The following is a 13,417-nucleotide window of genomic DNA, read 5'->3' as shown; positions in this document are numbered from 1 at the left end:
TGGCAATGTGTGGGAGGTTTTAACCTGAGGTGGGAGGGGTTTAGAGTAAGGCACGAAAGGTTTGGCACTAGGTTGGAGTGGTTTATGTTGAAATGGAGGGCTGAGACATTCAGTACCTGGGGTCCGGTACACCCACAGTGTGGCGTCTCATGGACAGATATCGGGCCATCGCTTCTGGACTTGGCTCTTCACCCTCATCACTGTCTAGAGCCATTGCCCCGTCCGTCTGAAACACACACACACACACACAACACACACAGTTACAACACACAGTGGAGCAGATGTTTTCTAACTAGAGTTGTGTAATGAGCTGAATATCAGTGACTCACCTCAACAATCTGATTCTCAGGGTTTATGAGCTGAACTTGTGGTACGTTCATACTGACAGCATTACTCTGATCCTGACAAAAACAAAGATTCAATCATCATCTCTGACAAATCAATGATAACCAAACAAAATCTCCATGAACAAAAACACTAAAATATTACACATAATCCCTCTCAACTACCACAAAATTACCCCAAATTCTTGTCCCTTTAAAAAGGAATCAAATGTGTATTACCACAGATAGTAATTTTAAATCATTCCTCACTGTGTAAAAACAAACAGGAAATGTGTTTGCAGTAAATACACGTACAGGCCAGTGTTCCAGATGGTTAACAAGCAGAAATGTGAAGCTGGTATTTTGGTTAAAATATAGTCTGTGGTGATGAATAACATGTCACAGACATCAGGTTGAAAAGAACCCAGAATATTCCTTTAAAACCCTCACAGACGGAGTGCTCGCTGCTTTCATACAGTATGTAAATGTGCCACTCGAGCAGCTCATGCATATTCCCTTCATCAAAAGACAGATATCAAAGGGTTGCTAACGGTTACCTGCATAGTGTTGAGTGGGTAGACGGGGCGGGGCGTGGGCGGAGCCACACGCAGACTCTTGTGTCGCTTGAGTTTGTCAGAGAGCAGACTGTAGGTGGCGCTGTAGTGATCGTATGCGTCTGTCTGCAGAGACTGAGAGAGAACACACAAGTTAATCAAGGATCATTAAATCACCCTTTTCTGTTTCAAACCTGTACGACTGACTTTCTGTAGTGGAACACAAAGGGAGATATTCTGAAGACTGTGCTGGTCGCCCTTTTCCATTGTATTGCGATGAATGAGGACTGAAGCTTTAAAGCTTCAAAAAGGATGCAAATGCATAATTATATTACAGGTATTATAAAAGAAGTTTGTGTTGGGGCCTGTGTATCTCAGCGAGTATTGACGCAGACTATCACCCCTGGAGTTGTGAGTTTGAATCCAGGGTGTGCTGAGTGACTCCAGCCAGGTCTCCTAAGCAACCAAATTGGCCCGGTTGCTAGGGAGGGTAGAGTCACATGGGGTAACCTCCTCGTGGTCGTGATTAGTGGTTCTCGCTCTCAATGGGGCGTGTGGTAAGTTGTGTGTGGATCGTGGAGAGTAGCATGAGCCTCCACATGCTGTGAGTCTCCGCGGTGTCATGCACAACGAGTCACGTGATAAGATGCACGGATTGACGGTCTCAGAAGCGGAGGCAACTCCACCACCCGGATTGAGGTGAGTAACCGCACCACCACGAGGACCTACTAAGTAGTGGGAATTGGGCATTCCAAAGTGGGAGAAAAGGGGATAAAAAAAATAAAAGTTTGTATGACTTGTTGGCTATAAGTCTCCTCAAGCCATATGATAGTTTAGTGTAAGGAACAGACCTAAATTAATTAAAAAGGTCATTATTCACTGATAATCTTGACAAGTTTTTCAATGCATCAGCTGATCTAGTTCACATGATTTATTCATGAATCAGTCTGATTTGGTTCTCTAGTTCAGGGTTTCCCCAAACGGCAGCTAAAACATTTAAAATATAATGTTTCACTTCCTAATTATATTTCTACAGCTAAGGGGGACATGTCCACCCACCCCAGTTTTTAATGGTTGCTACTGCCGTTTTTCAATGAACTTCTATAAAAAGCCATTTGTAATGATAAAGAAGATTTTAAATGTACATACGCAAATGGAACAACATGTGTTTATAAAATTACCGGGGAAATGAATACAAAAATGACAAATAAAAATAGACCATGACAAAATGTTAGAACTTTACAGGCACATCGTCTTATTGAGATAGAAATGCCAATGGTGAATTAACACTTTAAGCATGGATGGGCCAGCGAGAAAATAAAAAAAATATTCAAAATACAGTATTAATAACTACAGTCTTGAACCGCACAAAATAGGTTTCGTTTGAAAGTTTAGAAGCTCTACTTTCCAATGCATGTAGACATTATGACCAAAACTGAACAAGTGCTTTGAAATTTGCAGATAAATCAGAAGCACTGTACATATTATTGTAATCAGTAAAAACATTAAACTCATCAAATAGTCAAGCCTGTTTAAATATAAAACTCTTTCCTGGAATTTCTAACAGTGTCTTCTCATTTCCCTTGAAGCCTGATGAAGATATTTTACAAGTAAAAAAAAATCAATAATAACAATGGAAATTGACACTTGATACCAACACTCAAGAAGCTAAAGTCTTGTTAGGAATCCACGGAAAGTTCACCGGATTCATTCATGACATACAACAATCCTTTTTATTATAGTGATTCTTTTTTTTATCCCCTTTTCTCCCACTTTGGAATGCCCAATTCCCACTACTTAGTAGGTCCTCGTGGTGGCGCTGTTACTCACCTCAATCCGGGTGGGGGAGGACAAGTCTCAGTTGCCTCCGCTTCTGAGACCGTCAATCCGTGCATCTTATCACGTGACTCGTTGTGCATGACACCGCGGAGACTCACAGCATGTGGAGACTCATGCTACTCTCCACGATCCACACACAACTTACCACACGCCCCATTGAGAGCGAGAACCACTAATCACGACCATGAGGAGGTTACCCCATGTGACTCTACCCTCCCTAGCAACCGGGCCAATTTGGTTGCTTAGGAGACCTGGCTGGAGTCACTCAGCACACCCTGGATTCGAACTCACGACTCCAGGTGTGATAGTCAGCGTCAATACTCGCTGAGATACCCAGACCCCCCATTATAGTGATTCTTGACTTAAACACTTAAAACAACACAAACAGCCAATTACACAGTGAAACACAGTACAAGACATCTATCAAGGAGCAGCTGACAAATAACATGAAGGTATAGGGAAAAATTACATGGGAAAGTCAATATCTTAGGTGCACGTCTTTTAAGCCATTTTTAACCCTTTAAGCTCGGATGAGCCCGCCGGTGGAGAAGCTCTACTTTCCAATGCATGTAGACATTATGACCAAAACTGAACACGTGCTTTGAAATTTGCAGACAAATCAGAAGTGTTCCATTTTGATCATTTATAAAAATTTTGCACTCTACATAAATCATCAAATAGTCATGTGTCATATGTTGTTGGAAAGCTCTCAAAGAGTAAAATACAACCAGCCTATTTGTTTTACTCACAGACAAAAATATAGTGAGTAATAGTTTATGTTGGTGTTGCTTATGTGCTGCATTTTCACTTATAATTCATGAAAAATAAACGGAACATAAAACATCACATGACATTAATTAGATGAGGTGATTATCTTTCAAACGAGTCCACACACAAGATAATCAGATGTATAGATCATTAGATAATCCACATGAAGCACAATGTTACATATGACCACCAGGAGATGGCGCCAAATACATGACACAGACTCAATGATGACTCAAATGACACAGAGTGAAACTCATTCTGTGAAATCTCATGACTAAAATCATGTCTGCATGCTATGCAAACCTTTAGTCATTGTTGTGTTTGCATGTGTAATTAGTTCTTATGTACAATTATTATGTTTTATTTGTTTGGAGAAGTTTTTTGGACACTAAGATAAATTATTTTTGTAATGTTATAACTTTTGATTACTTTGTCATATCAACACAATATTTTTCTCAGATACAGTTGACATGATTGGGAACAAAACAATAGTAGTTTTAGGAGCCACCTTATTTACACCCAGAGATATATAATTGATCTAGTTCTCAAACCAGTCTGAATGATTCTCAAGTTCAACTTAGTAACTCAATTATTTGTTTGCAGCAGTTAACAGTTCACTAGAGGGGAAGCTCTTCAGTGAATTACAATTAAATTTGTATCCTCTTTATTCACTTTTATTATATGGACAAGAGCAGCCAGAATATTCTTTAGAAATTCTCCTGTTGTGTTCCATGGAAGAAAGAAAAAGTCATACGGGTTTGGAACAACATGAGGGTGACAAAATGATAACAGAATTTTTGGGTGAATCAGTCTTTAAGTTTTCATATGCTACTATTGACCTCTGGGTAATAATGTGTGTGTCACCTGTAATGTGCGTTCGCGGTCGAAGCCCATCTCTGCCATGGCCATGAGCACCTGCTCGTTAATCAGCTCCGTCTCTCTCTCCACCTTCACCTGCTCACACTCTGATATCAACTGAGAGAGAAATGATTTACTGACATCAGCTCCAAACTCTAGTGAGCTGCCTATCTAGGCAACATGTTAAGGTATCATATGTAATGGCTAAAGATATCTTGTTTTGTGTGTGTGTGTGTGTGTGCGTGTGTGTGCGTGTGTGTGTGTGAGACTCACTCTGTCAAACTCTGTGTCGGGGTCTCCTTGTCTCATCCACTTGTTCTTGCAGATCTGCTCCATTGACAGACGTCGACTCGGTTCCAAAACCAACATGTGTCTGATGAGATACTCACAGTCTGAAACACACACACACACACACACACACTCAGTCATGTGTCACACCTCATTGTGCTTGTATCACGAGAAGAACATTTGTGTGTGTACCTGTGGACATGAAGAACGGGATCCGGAATTTTCCGCTGAGCACTCGAGCTCGCAGATTCTGTAAAGTGCTGCCGTCAAACGGTAACGCTCCACAAACCAACACATACAAGACCACTCCCAAACTCTGCAGAGAGACAGAGACAAGTGTGTGTCTGTATCAGGTTTGACTTACACTGTGTAACCAAAAGTCTTCAGGATAAAAAAACAAATGCGTGTGTGTTTTACCCATATGTCCACTTTAGGTCCGTCGTACTCTTTCCCCTCGAACAGTTCAGGTGCAGCGTATGGAGGACTGCCACACCACGTCTTCAACAACTGACCCCGAGAAAACAGATTACTGAAGCCGAAATCTGAAAACACACATCAAACACTCTCCATAAACACACCCTGAATTGTTCAGCGCTTAAAACAGACGTAAACGTGGTCCACAACGACTTGTGATTGGGTCACTGATACCACATTCATAAGCGATCAGAAACACATTTGTAGTGTAAACACTATTCTGACCACCAACTCACCTGTCAATCAATCACTGCAGTGAAACAAGGGTTTGAAACCGTGTCAAACAGGAGACACATTTCAGATGTAAATACTGTAAACAGTGATCTGTTGTGATCAGATCACCAGAGACAAATGTTGAAATAAATGGAAATTCTGTCATCATTTACTCACCCTCTTGTTGCTCCTAGCAGGGTTCCCACTCTTTTTAAGGCACAATTTTATGAGCCCAACCGGTGTAATATTTAAGCAAAAACACACGAGAGGTCATGCTGTATTTTTTCAGAATTCAGTATTAATCAGTTAAACAGTGTCTAATCAAATGAATTCATTGAAACTTTAATAAAACGAAAATATAATTAAAGTTTTAACATAACATTGAATTATTTTTTATAGTAGTACATCTTAACAATAGTATTATATATTTTGTTGCGTTTTTGGCTCATTTCACGCGTCCATCTAAATCGAGCTTTTATTTTGCCGTTTCTGTGTGTGACTTTATGACGGTAGTTTCTCACCTCCTGATAAACAGTTCGCTACATGACCGAGTGTGATTATTAAAACACAAAAAAGCTGTGATTTAATTAAATACATATAAAGTCTGAACACTTTAGAGCGCTCTGCTCTCTCATCTACAAAACACAGAGCGCGTGATGATCATGATGAGGTGTTTTACGAGTGGACGGATTCACACATTCAATTCACGCAGCACCTGCAGATTATTTATTTTATTTAAATCGCAGCCTTTTGCGATTTAATAACCACACTAGGAAATATCGCGATTTTAATTTGATTAATTGTGCATTTAAACATTCATTTTCGTCCCAAATACAGGATGTCCATTCCGTGAAATTCTGCGTTTTCCAGCTAATGTAATTTTTATGACAGGACTTTATGATGGAATCATCGGGTCCTACATGTGGTAACTGCAGTATAAGCAAACTCCGATTTTTGCATTGTTTTTATTATTTTGTCCCCAATTTGGAATGCCCAATTCCCAGTGCGCTCTAAGTCCTCGTGGTGGCGTAGTGACTCACCTCAATCCGCGTGGCGGAGAATCTCAGTTGCCTCCGAGTCTGAGACCGTCAATCCGTGCATCTTATCACGTGACTTGAGCGTGTTACCGCGGAGATGCCCCACCGAGAGCGAGAACCACATTATAGTGACCACGAGGAGGTTACCCCATGTGACTCTACCCTCCCTAGCAACCGGGCCAATTTGGTTGCTTAGGAGACCTGGCTGGAGTCACTCAGCACACCCTGAATTCAAACTTGCGACCACAGGTGTGATAGTCAGCGTCAATACTCGCTGAGCTACACAGACCCCCCAATTTTGGCATTATTAAAAATGTATTCACATCCTGATGTGTAAAGGCCGCATCCCCACGCTATCACAGTAGGGTGTGAATACATTTAAAAAAATCTCAACTCAAATGTTTTTATAGTTAACATTACAGCAATATTTTCCACTATATCAATACTTACAGTATTTGCTCAAAGCAGAGATAACAGCGGATGAACAGAGGATGCACGTGACAGGACTTCATGACAGTCATGTTTCACAACATGCAGCAGCGGGCGGTGACAAAACCATACAAACTGTTTTGTATTTTACACCTATTCCGAGTCCCAATCGTTGCCATGTTTTTGTTCATGTTAACTTGGTCATGAAACAGTTTATTATATAAAAAATATTTCCCAGGACATTTCGGTACTTTTTCCTAATTTTCCATGACTGGAAAACTGCAGTGCAAGATTCCAGGTTTTCCAGGATGCGTGGGAACCCTGTCACAGGCTGTGTGAAAAATGTACTTTATTTTTATTTAACCCTGTTTATGCATTTTTTTTATTTTTTTTTACCTTTGAGGGAACTTTTTTTAAAAACTGTCTCATCTATTGATTTCAATTTAAATCAATTAATTAATACAAATTCTCAATATTGAGAATTTATCACCTCTAACCCTTAAAAATCAAACAATATAAAAGGTCATAAATCAGCTTGTATTCATATTTTATTCCATCAACTGCTATCAAACAAACTCATGTTTTATACCATAATATGTGCAACAAAGAACTATAAATCACATCTTACATTCATTAAGAGGGCATTTTTGCCCCCTTGATTTCTGATCCTGATCGCAAAGTTCCCACTCCTTTTGACAAAAGAATTCCCAGGAATTTTCCTGGAGTTTGTGATTATTGGATAAGGATTTTGAAAATCCTTTTATAGGGATTGCACTCTCAAATTTCTAGCTGATGTAATATTTTAGAGCCGACTGCACCAAAGTCAAATTTAAACTCACTATTTCCAGGTTTTCCATGACCGTGAGGAACCATGTTACAACCCTATATGACTTTCTATCTTCAGTGGACACAAAAAGAGATGCTGGGCAGAATGACAGCTTCAGTCACCATTAATTTCCATTGTATGGAAAAAGCTGCAGTAGAAGTGAATGGTGACTGAGGCTGACATACTGCAGAACTTCTCCATTTGTGTTCCACTGAAGAAAGGAAGTCATACAGGTTTGGAACGACATGAGAGATTTTTCATTTTTGGGTGAACTGTCTCTTAGTGCTTTATAAACACACCTGCGATCTTGATGTTCAGGTTATGGTCCAGTAGAAGGTTTTCTGCTTTCAGGTCTCTGTGTACGATGTTTCTACAGTGACAGAAATAAACCGCCGCTACGATCTGCTTGAACTTCCGCCGTGCATCTTTCTCCGCCATCCGCCCGTGAGCGACAAGATGATCTGACGAACACACACAAGATGTCAATGACTGCATGACTGATTCAAATCAAACCTCACTTCATCATTTGAATCATGAACCTGAGGATCCATAACGGCTTTACTCACCAAAGATCTCTCCTCCGCTGGCGTACTCGGTCACCAAATAGATCAATCGCTCCGTCTCCATCACCTGTAACACACACACACACAAAGCTCAAACTCGGCACTGAAACAGAAGATTCTTTTTTTTTTTTTTTTGGGATATTTCCCCTTTTTCTCCCAATTTGGAATGCCCAATTCCCAATGCGCTCTAAGTCCTCGTGGTTGCATAGCGATTTTGCCTCAGTCCGGGTGGTGGAGGACGAATCCCAGTTGCCTCCGCGTCTGAGACAGTCAACCTGCGCATCTTATCACGTGGCTTGTTGAGCGCGTTGCCACGGAGACATAGCGCGTGTGGAGGCTTCACGCCATCCACCGCGGCATCCACGCACAACTCACCACACGCCTCACCGAGAACAAACCACATTATAGTGACCACGAGGAGGTTACCCCATGTGACTCTACCCTCCCTAGCAACCGGGCCAATTTGGTTGCTTAGGAGACCTGGCTGGAGTCACTCAGCACACCCTGGATTCAAACTAGCGACTCCAGGGGTGATAGCCAGCATATTTTACCACTGAGCTACCCAGGCCCCCGAAACAGAAGATTCTGACCAATCAGCTGCGAGCATGTGGGAGGCGGGACCTGGTACAGGCGAATGATGTGAGGGTGTCGCAGCATCTTCATGATCTGAACTTCACGAAAAATCTTCTTGAGATTGTCATCATCCAGTTGAGTCTTATCAACGATCTTTATTGCCACCTGAGAGAGACAGACGGACAGAGAGATAGACAGAGAGACAGACAGAGAGACAGACAGTTCATCCGTCAATGATTGAGTGTTAAAGACCCCATGAAATGAAAAATGTGTGTCTGTTAGCTGGTTAAGATTGAGATCATCTATATGCTAGCATACTGCTTTAAGTTGATTAGCAGATATACACACTCCGTTACACTCTTTTCTCTTTGGGGAAAATGGAGCAGTAATATGACGACATCATCATGCACTCATCATGTGTATTTTAAACTGATAAACTGATCACACACAGTCTCAACACGTATGACCACACGGACACAGAACACTCACACACACTGATACACACGCCATCAGCAGAGCTCACGCCAAACTCCCACGAAAATATTAACAAACAAATATAAACTTTGATAGTGAATGCAAAGCGCTCCGGTTTCACTTTAACGATCGTTCAATTGCAAATGTTCCCGGTAATATTGGCTTCATACATGCAGTGTTAATGACGGAGGAGACACACGCTTACTATATTTCTGTGGAGATAAAATTAAATATAATCTCAAATGTTTTGCTTCATGAGAAATAAAAACTCATGGGTTTAATCTAAGAGCATTAAAATAACATATGAAAGTGAAATAATTAGGACAGACATATTTTACTATTGCATAATATAAATATATGATATATATCATTTTTATGAGCTCCAAAAACAACAGTGTACATGTAAAAAAAGACCAAAATTAAAGTTGAACAAACAGAGAGACACATAATATACGTTTTTAAAGCCTTAAAAATAAATCATATATCCCCATTTTATTATTTGTTTTATATATTTGAAGTAAAAAAATGTAAAAATGATTTCTTAAGGTGTACGAAGCACACATGCACCTTAGAAATATGATAATTAATCGAGAAAGCCCTAAAAGAGACAATTAATCATCAGCCAAATGTTATAATCATCTATAGCCCCCATATATGTGTATCAGAAGTTATACATTATGCTTTATGGGTTACATATGCCATTAGCAAACTTTATAAAGTGTATATTTATAATATTATTGTTCTTTCCTCTTGAAAGACTAAATAGTAAACTTTGCAATAATTGTCAAATCTATAAGAAAATTATTATATTTGTTTTAGAGGGCAAAAATGTATCTCAGATTTAAAAAATGACAAAATATGATGTAATAGACAAATAAATGATATAAATAATAAATACGAAGAACAGTATGAATGTATATGATATGCATGCCTCTACATCCTTTAATCTATGTAGAAAAAGAAACAGGACAGTCAAAATATTTATTTACTGAAATAAAACCGTGCAGTGACTATATATATATATATATAAACCGATTTAGTCAAAAGGACAGGAAAAAAGAGATTTAATGAACTAATGTGGCAGAAAATAAACATTTAAATGCTGTGGAAGAATTGACATTTGAAATATGTCCTAATAGACAAGTTTTAGTTACATTTAAATGTTGTTTCGGCTAAAGCAGGTATTTAAATTGTATGCTGTATGATATAAATATGATATGTAATACGATATAAAAATAATATGTTTAAATTATATTTTAACTAGTGTTTATGCTGCCTCATTATCATCAATGAAGCTTGTGCTTGTAAATATCTGTTCGGGTGTAAAATGTGCTGTAAATATGCCCATATTAGAAAATCTGCATATTAGAATGATTTCTGAAGGATCATGTGACACTGAAGACTGCAGTAATGATGCTGAAAATTCAGCTTTGATCACAGGAATAAACTGCATTTGACAATATATTCAAATAGAAAACAGTTATTTCACAATATCACTGTTTTTGCTGTATTTTGGATCAAATAAATGCAGCCTTGATGAGCAGATGAGACTTCTTTTAAAAACATTTAAAAAATCTTACAGATCTATAAACTTTTAAATGTTAGTGTAGGTCTAAAGTTTTTAAGTCTTTATGTACAGATAATACATTCAGTCATTAAGTCTCCTCACATTCATTCTCTCTCAGGGGAGGGGTCTTTGTCTCCTCAGGTGTGAATCACATTAATATTCATGATCATCCACGCCTCCTCGCATATGGCCTTTCTAACACTAAAAGTGTCTTACAAAAGTTAAATGACTATATAGTTTTGTATGAATGAGTGATCAGGATGGTTTTCACATCATGTTTGTAGCAAAAACTCTAGGCTACAAGATCCAGTTCTCAAAAGTCTTGTGAACAAATGTTTAGTATGTGTTATATGGCCTTATTTCAGTGACCACGCATAAACGTTTGTATTTGAGAAAATAACATGTACATACATGTTCACATATTATTATAGCCCAGTTTGTGCTGAATACAGTGTTATCAGACTTTATCCATTAATATGTTTTTAAGCAACTGAAAAAAGCACAAATGTCAAGGCATGTCAAAACTTCTCCAGGGCTCAAAACACCCTTAGACCCCAGAGGATTAATGTAAAAATGTTGCATTTTCTGACTATTCTTTCATATGTCAGGCTTTACAGGGTTCAAAGGGGAGGAGTCAAGGCCTATAAAAGGGCTAAACATCTCCATTTAGGGGAAAGAGAGAGGTGGATGTTTAATGTGAATTATGTTGCTGGTATAGCCAAACATCAGCTGTATTTTTCTGAAGTTCTCCTTTTGGGGAATTTTTTGTTTTTTCCAACACTGTTAATATTTTTGCGCAATAAGGATGTTATTCACTTAATTATCTGCCGGAGCATTTATAAAGTAACACATTAACACACATTACAGCAATGAGACTGTTTTCCACATTACTTTCATTTTCTGATCAATCAAATCCAGTGAATTAAATACTTGACAAATGAAACGCACTTTATCTCATCTGATTATTTTCTCTTGATGACTCAGATTATTCATAACAAATCACATGAATATTAAATCTGGCATCAGTGCAAAAACAGCTTCCCATTATGTAACACAAGTAAAAAACGAAAGACTCAAAACAGTTATCCATTATGAATATGAGCCACATTTATTGAATATGAGCCACATTTATGTCAGTCTAGTACGTACACCTGTGACCGCACAGGAGTTATATTGTATAGAATCAGTGCTGTATAAATGATATAGCAGAATCTCTGCCAGCGGATACACTTCCACCATTGTACCGTAACTGTTAGGATGTCCTGATATCGATACTGCGTTCCAAACTTGTACTCGTAATAATGCTCCGATACCAAAAAACATATAAATGTCATTGCGTAAATATTCAGCGCACAAATTAAATTTGCAATGTCCTAGTGTGAACCGCAAAGGCTGCGATTTAATTCAATAAATACAGCGTGCGGCACATGCAGATTATATATTTAATTAAATCACAGCCTTTTGCAGTTTAATTAGACCTAAACCTAGTGAGATGCCCATGTAGGCAGGATAAATGTACTAATAATTCATCCAAAACCAAAAACCATTCATATAAAATTATTAAAGGTGCACTAAGTAAGGCCACGTCCACACTAATACTACTTTTCGTTTGAAAACGCTTATTTCTCTCTATATTTTGGCCTTCCGTCCACACTAAGACAGCGTTTTTGACAGCAACACTCTCTCAAGTGGATAAAGTTGTAGTGTGGATGGGGAAGACAGAGATATCTGAAAACTATGACGTATTTGTTGTCATGTGATGCAGTCATGTGATCCATTCAACCAAAACAATCAAGATGGCGGCCCATGTTGTACCGGTGTTATTGTGCCTGTTATTCTCTTTGATAGAGTTGTTAAAGAAAAATGTTACTTTGTACAACCTTCACATTGCATTCCTTCAAAAGGCGACGTGAAGTTTACTCGGAATTGCTGTCCAGCGACGAAACACGAGGACAATTGCATTTCAGCTCATACATGGAATGGCGATTTTTCTTGCATGCGCAGTAAGGGCAGGACGATAAAACGATCTTGATATTTATTGCGATAAAAATCCACGATATTGATAAGCTTTTGAGTGATTTTAGATATTTAGCCTGTGTTCTACATCTAGACGATCAGGTGCGTGTCGCTAGAAACCCAAGCAGTTCGGCTTTCTCAGACTGTATGACGTTGCTAACGTTACCTGCCTTGCTAACGATTAGGATACGGCAGTCACCGAACCCCAGATTGATTCCATCCAGATCACAAGACATCATGACGACGGTTGCTCCCTGTCATCGTCTCTAGTGAGCCGCGCAACAAAACAACAGTGCTGTGTATAACTGTGTACATTCATATCCAACTGCACTTGATAGATAGTCACCATCAGATATTGTAATAATAAGACACAAATGCTCCGGCTGTCTCTGGAGCCCCAATGCAGTTTTTTTAGAGACTATTTTGACTGTTTAGCATTACGTTTTGTTCTTCTGCCAACTTGAAATAAAAAAATAAAGTGCAATATGCAAATGCGAATGTATATCCTGATAAACATCGATATCGAATGATATGAAAAAGAATGATGTACACTCACACGTGATGAAGACTCCAGTCATATCCGTAATGAAATAAAAGCTGTTTAATTTGACAGAG

At 38.8% G+C, this 13,417-nt stretch overlaps 1 protein-coding gene across 2 annotated transcripts in view; it reads right to left on the bottom strand.

Annotated features, from left to right (window-relative positions):
• LOC127421814 (serine/threonine-protein kinase SIK3 homolog) overlaps window positions 1-13,417 on the bottom strand; it is a 58,663-nt gene that overhangs the window by 25,218 nt on the left and 20,028 nt on the right. For both annotated transcript variants that reach the window (XM_051664949.1, XM_051664950.1), the window contains exons 2-11: window positions 8,794-8,910; window positions 8,176-8,239; window positions 7,909-8,070; window positions 5,048-5,172; window positions 4,823-4,946; window positions 4,616-4,734; window positions 4,349-4,459; window positions 881-1,012; window positions 330-401; window positions 117-226 (exon numbers count right to left, since the gene is read on the bottom strand). In XM_051664949.1, coding sequence (XP_051520909.1) covers window positions 117-226; window positions 330-401; window positions 881-1,012; window positions 4,349-4,459; window positions 4,616-4,734; window positions 4,823-4,946; window positions 5,048-5,172; window positions 7,909-8,070; window positions 8,176-8,239; window positions 8,794-8,910 — 1,136 coding nt within the window. The remainder of the gene's footprint in view (window positions 1-116; window positions 227-329; window positions 402-880; window positions 1,013-4,348; window positions 4,460-4,615; window positions 4,735-4,822; window positions 4,947-5,047; window positions 5,173-7,908; window positions 8,071-8,175; window positions 8,240-8,793; window positions 8,911-13,417) is intronic.

This window comes from Myxocyprinus asiaticus, chromosome 31, assembly GCF_019703515.2.
Source record: "Myxocyprinus asiaticus isolate MX2 ecotype Aquarium Trade chromosome 31, UBuf_Myxa_2, whole genome shotgun sequence".
NCBI lineage: Eukaryota > Metazoa > Chordata > Actinopteri > Cypriniformes > Catostomidae > Myxocyprinus > Myxocyprinus asiaticus.
Note: the sequence above shows the minus strand (reverse complement) of the source record. Positions and strands in the feature narration are given on the sequence as shown.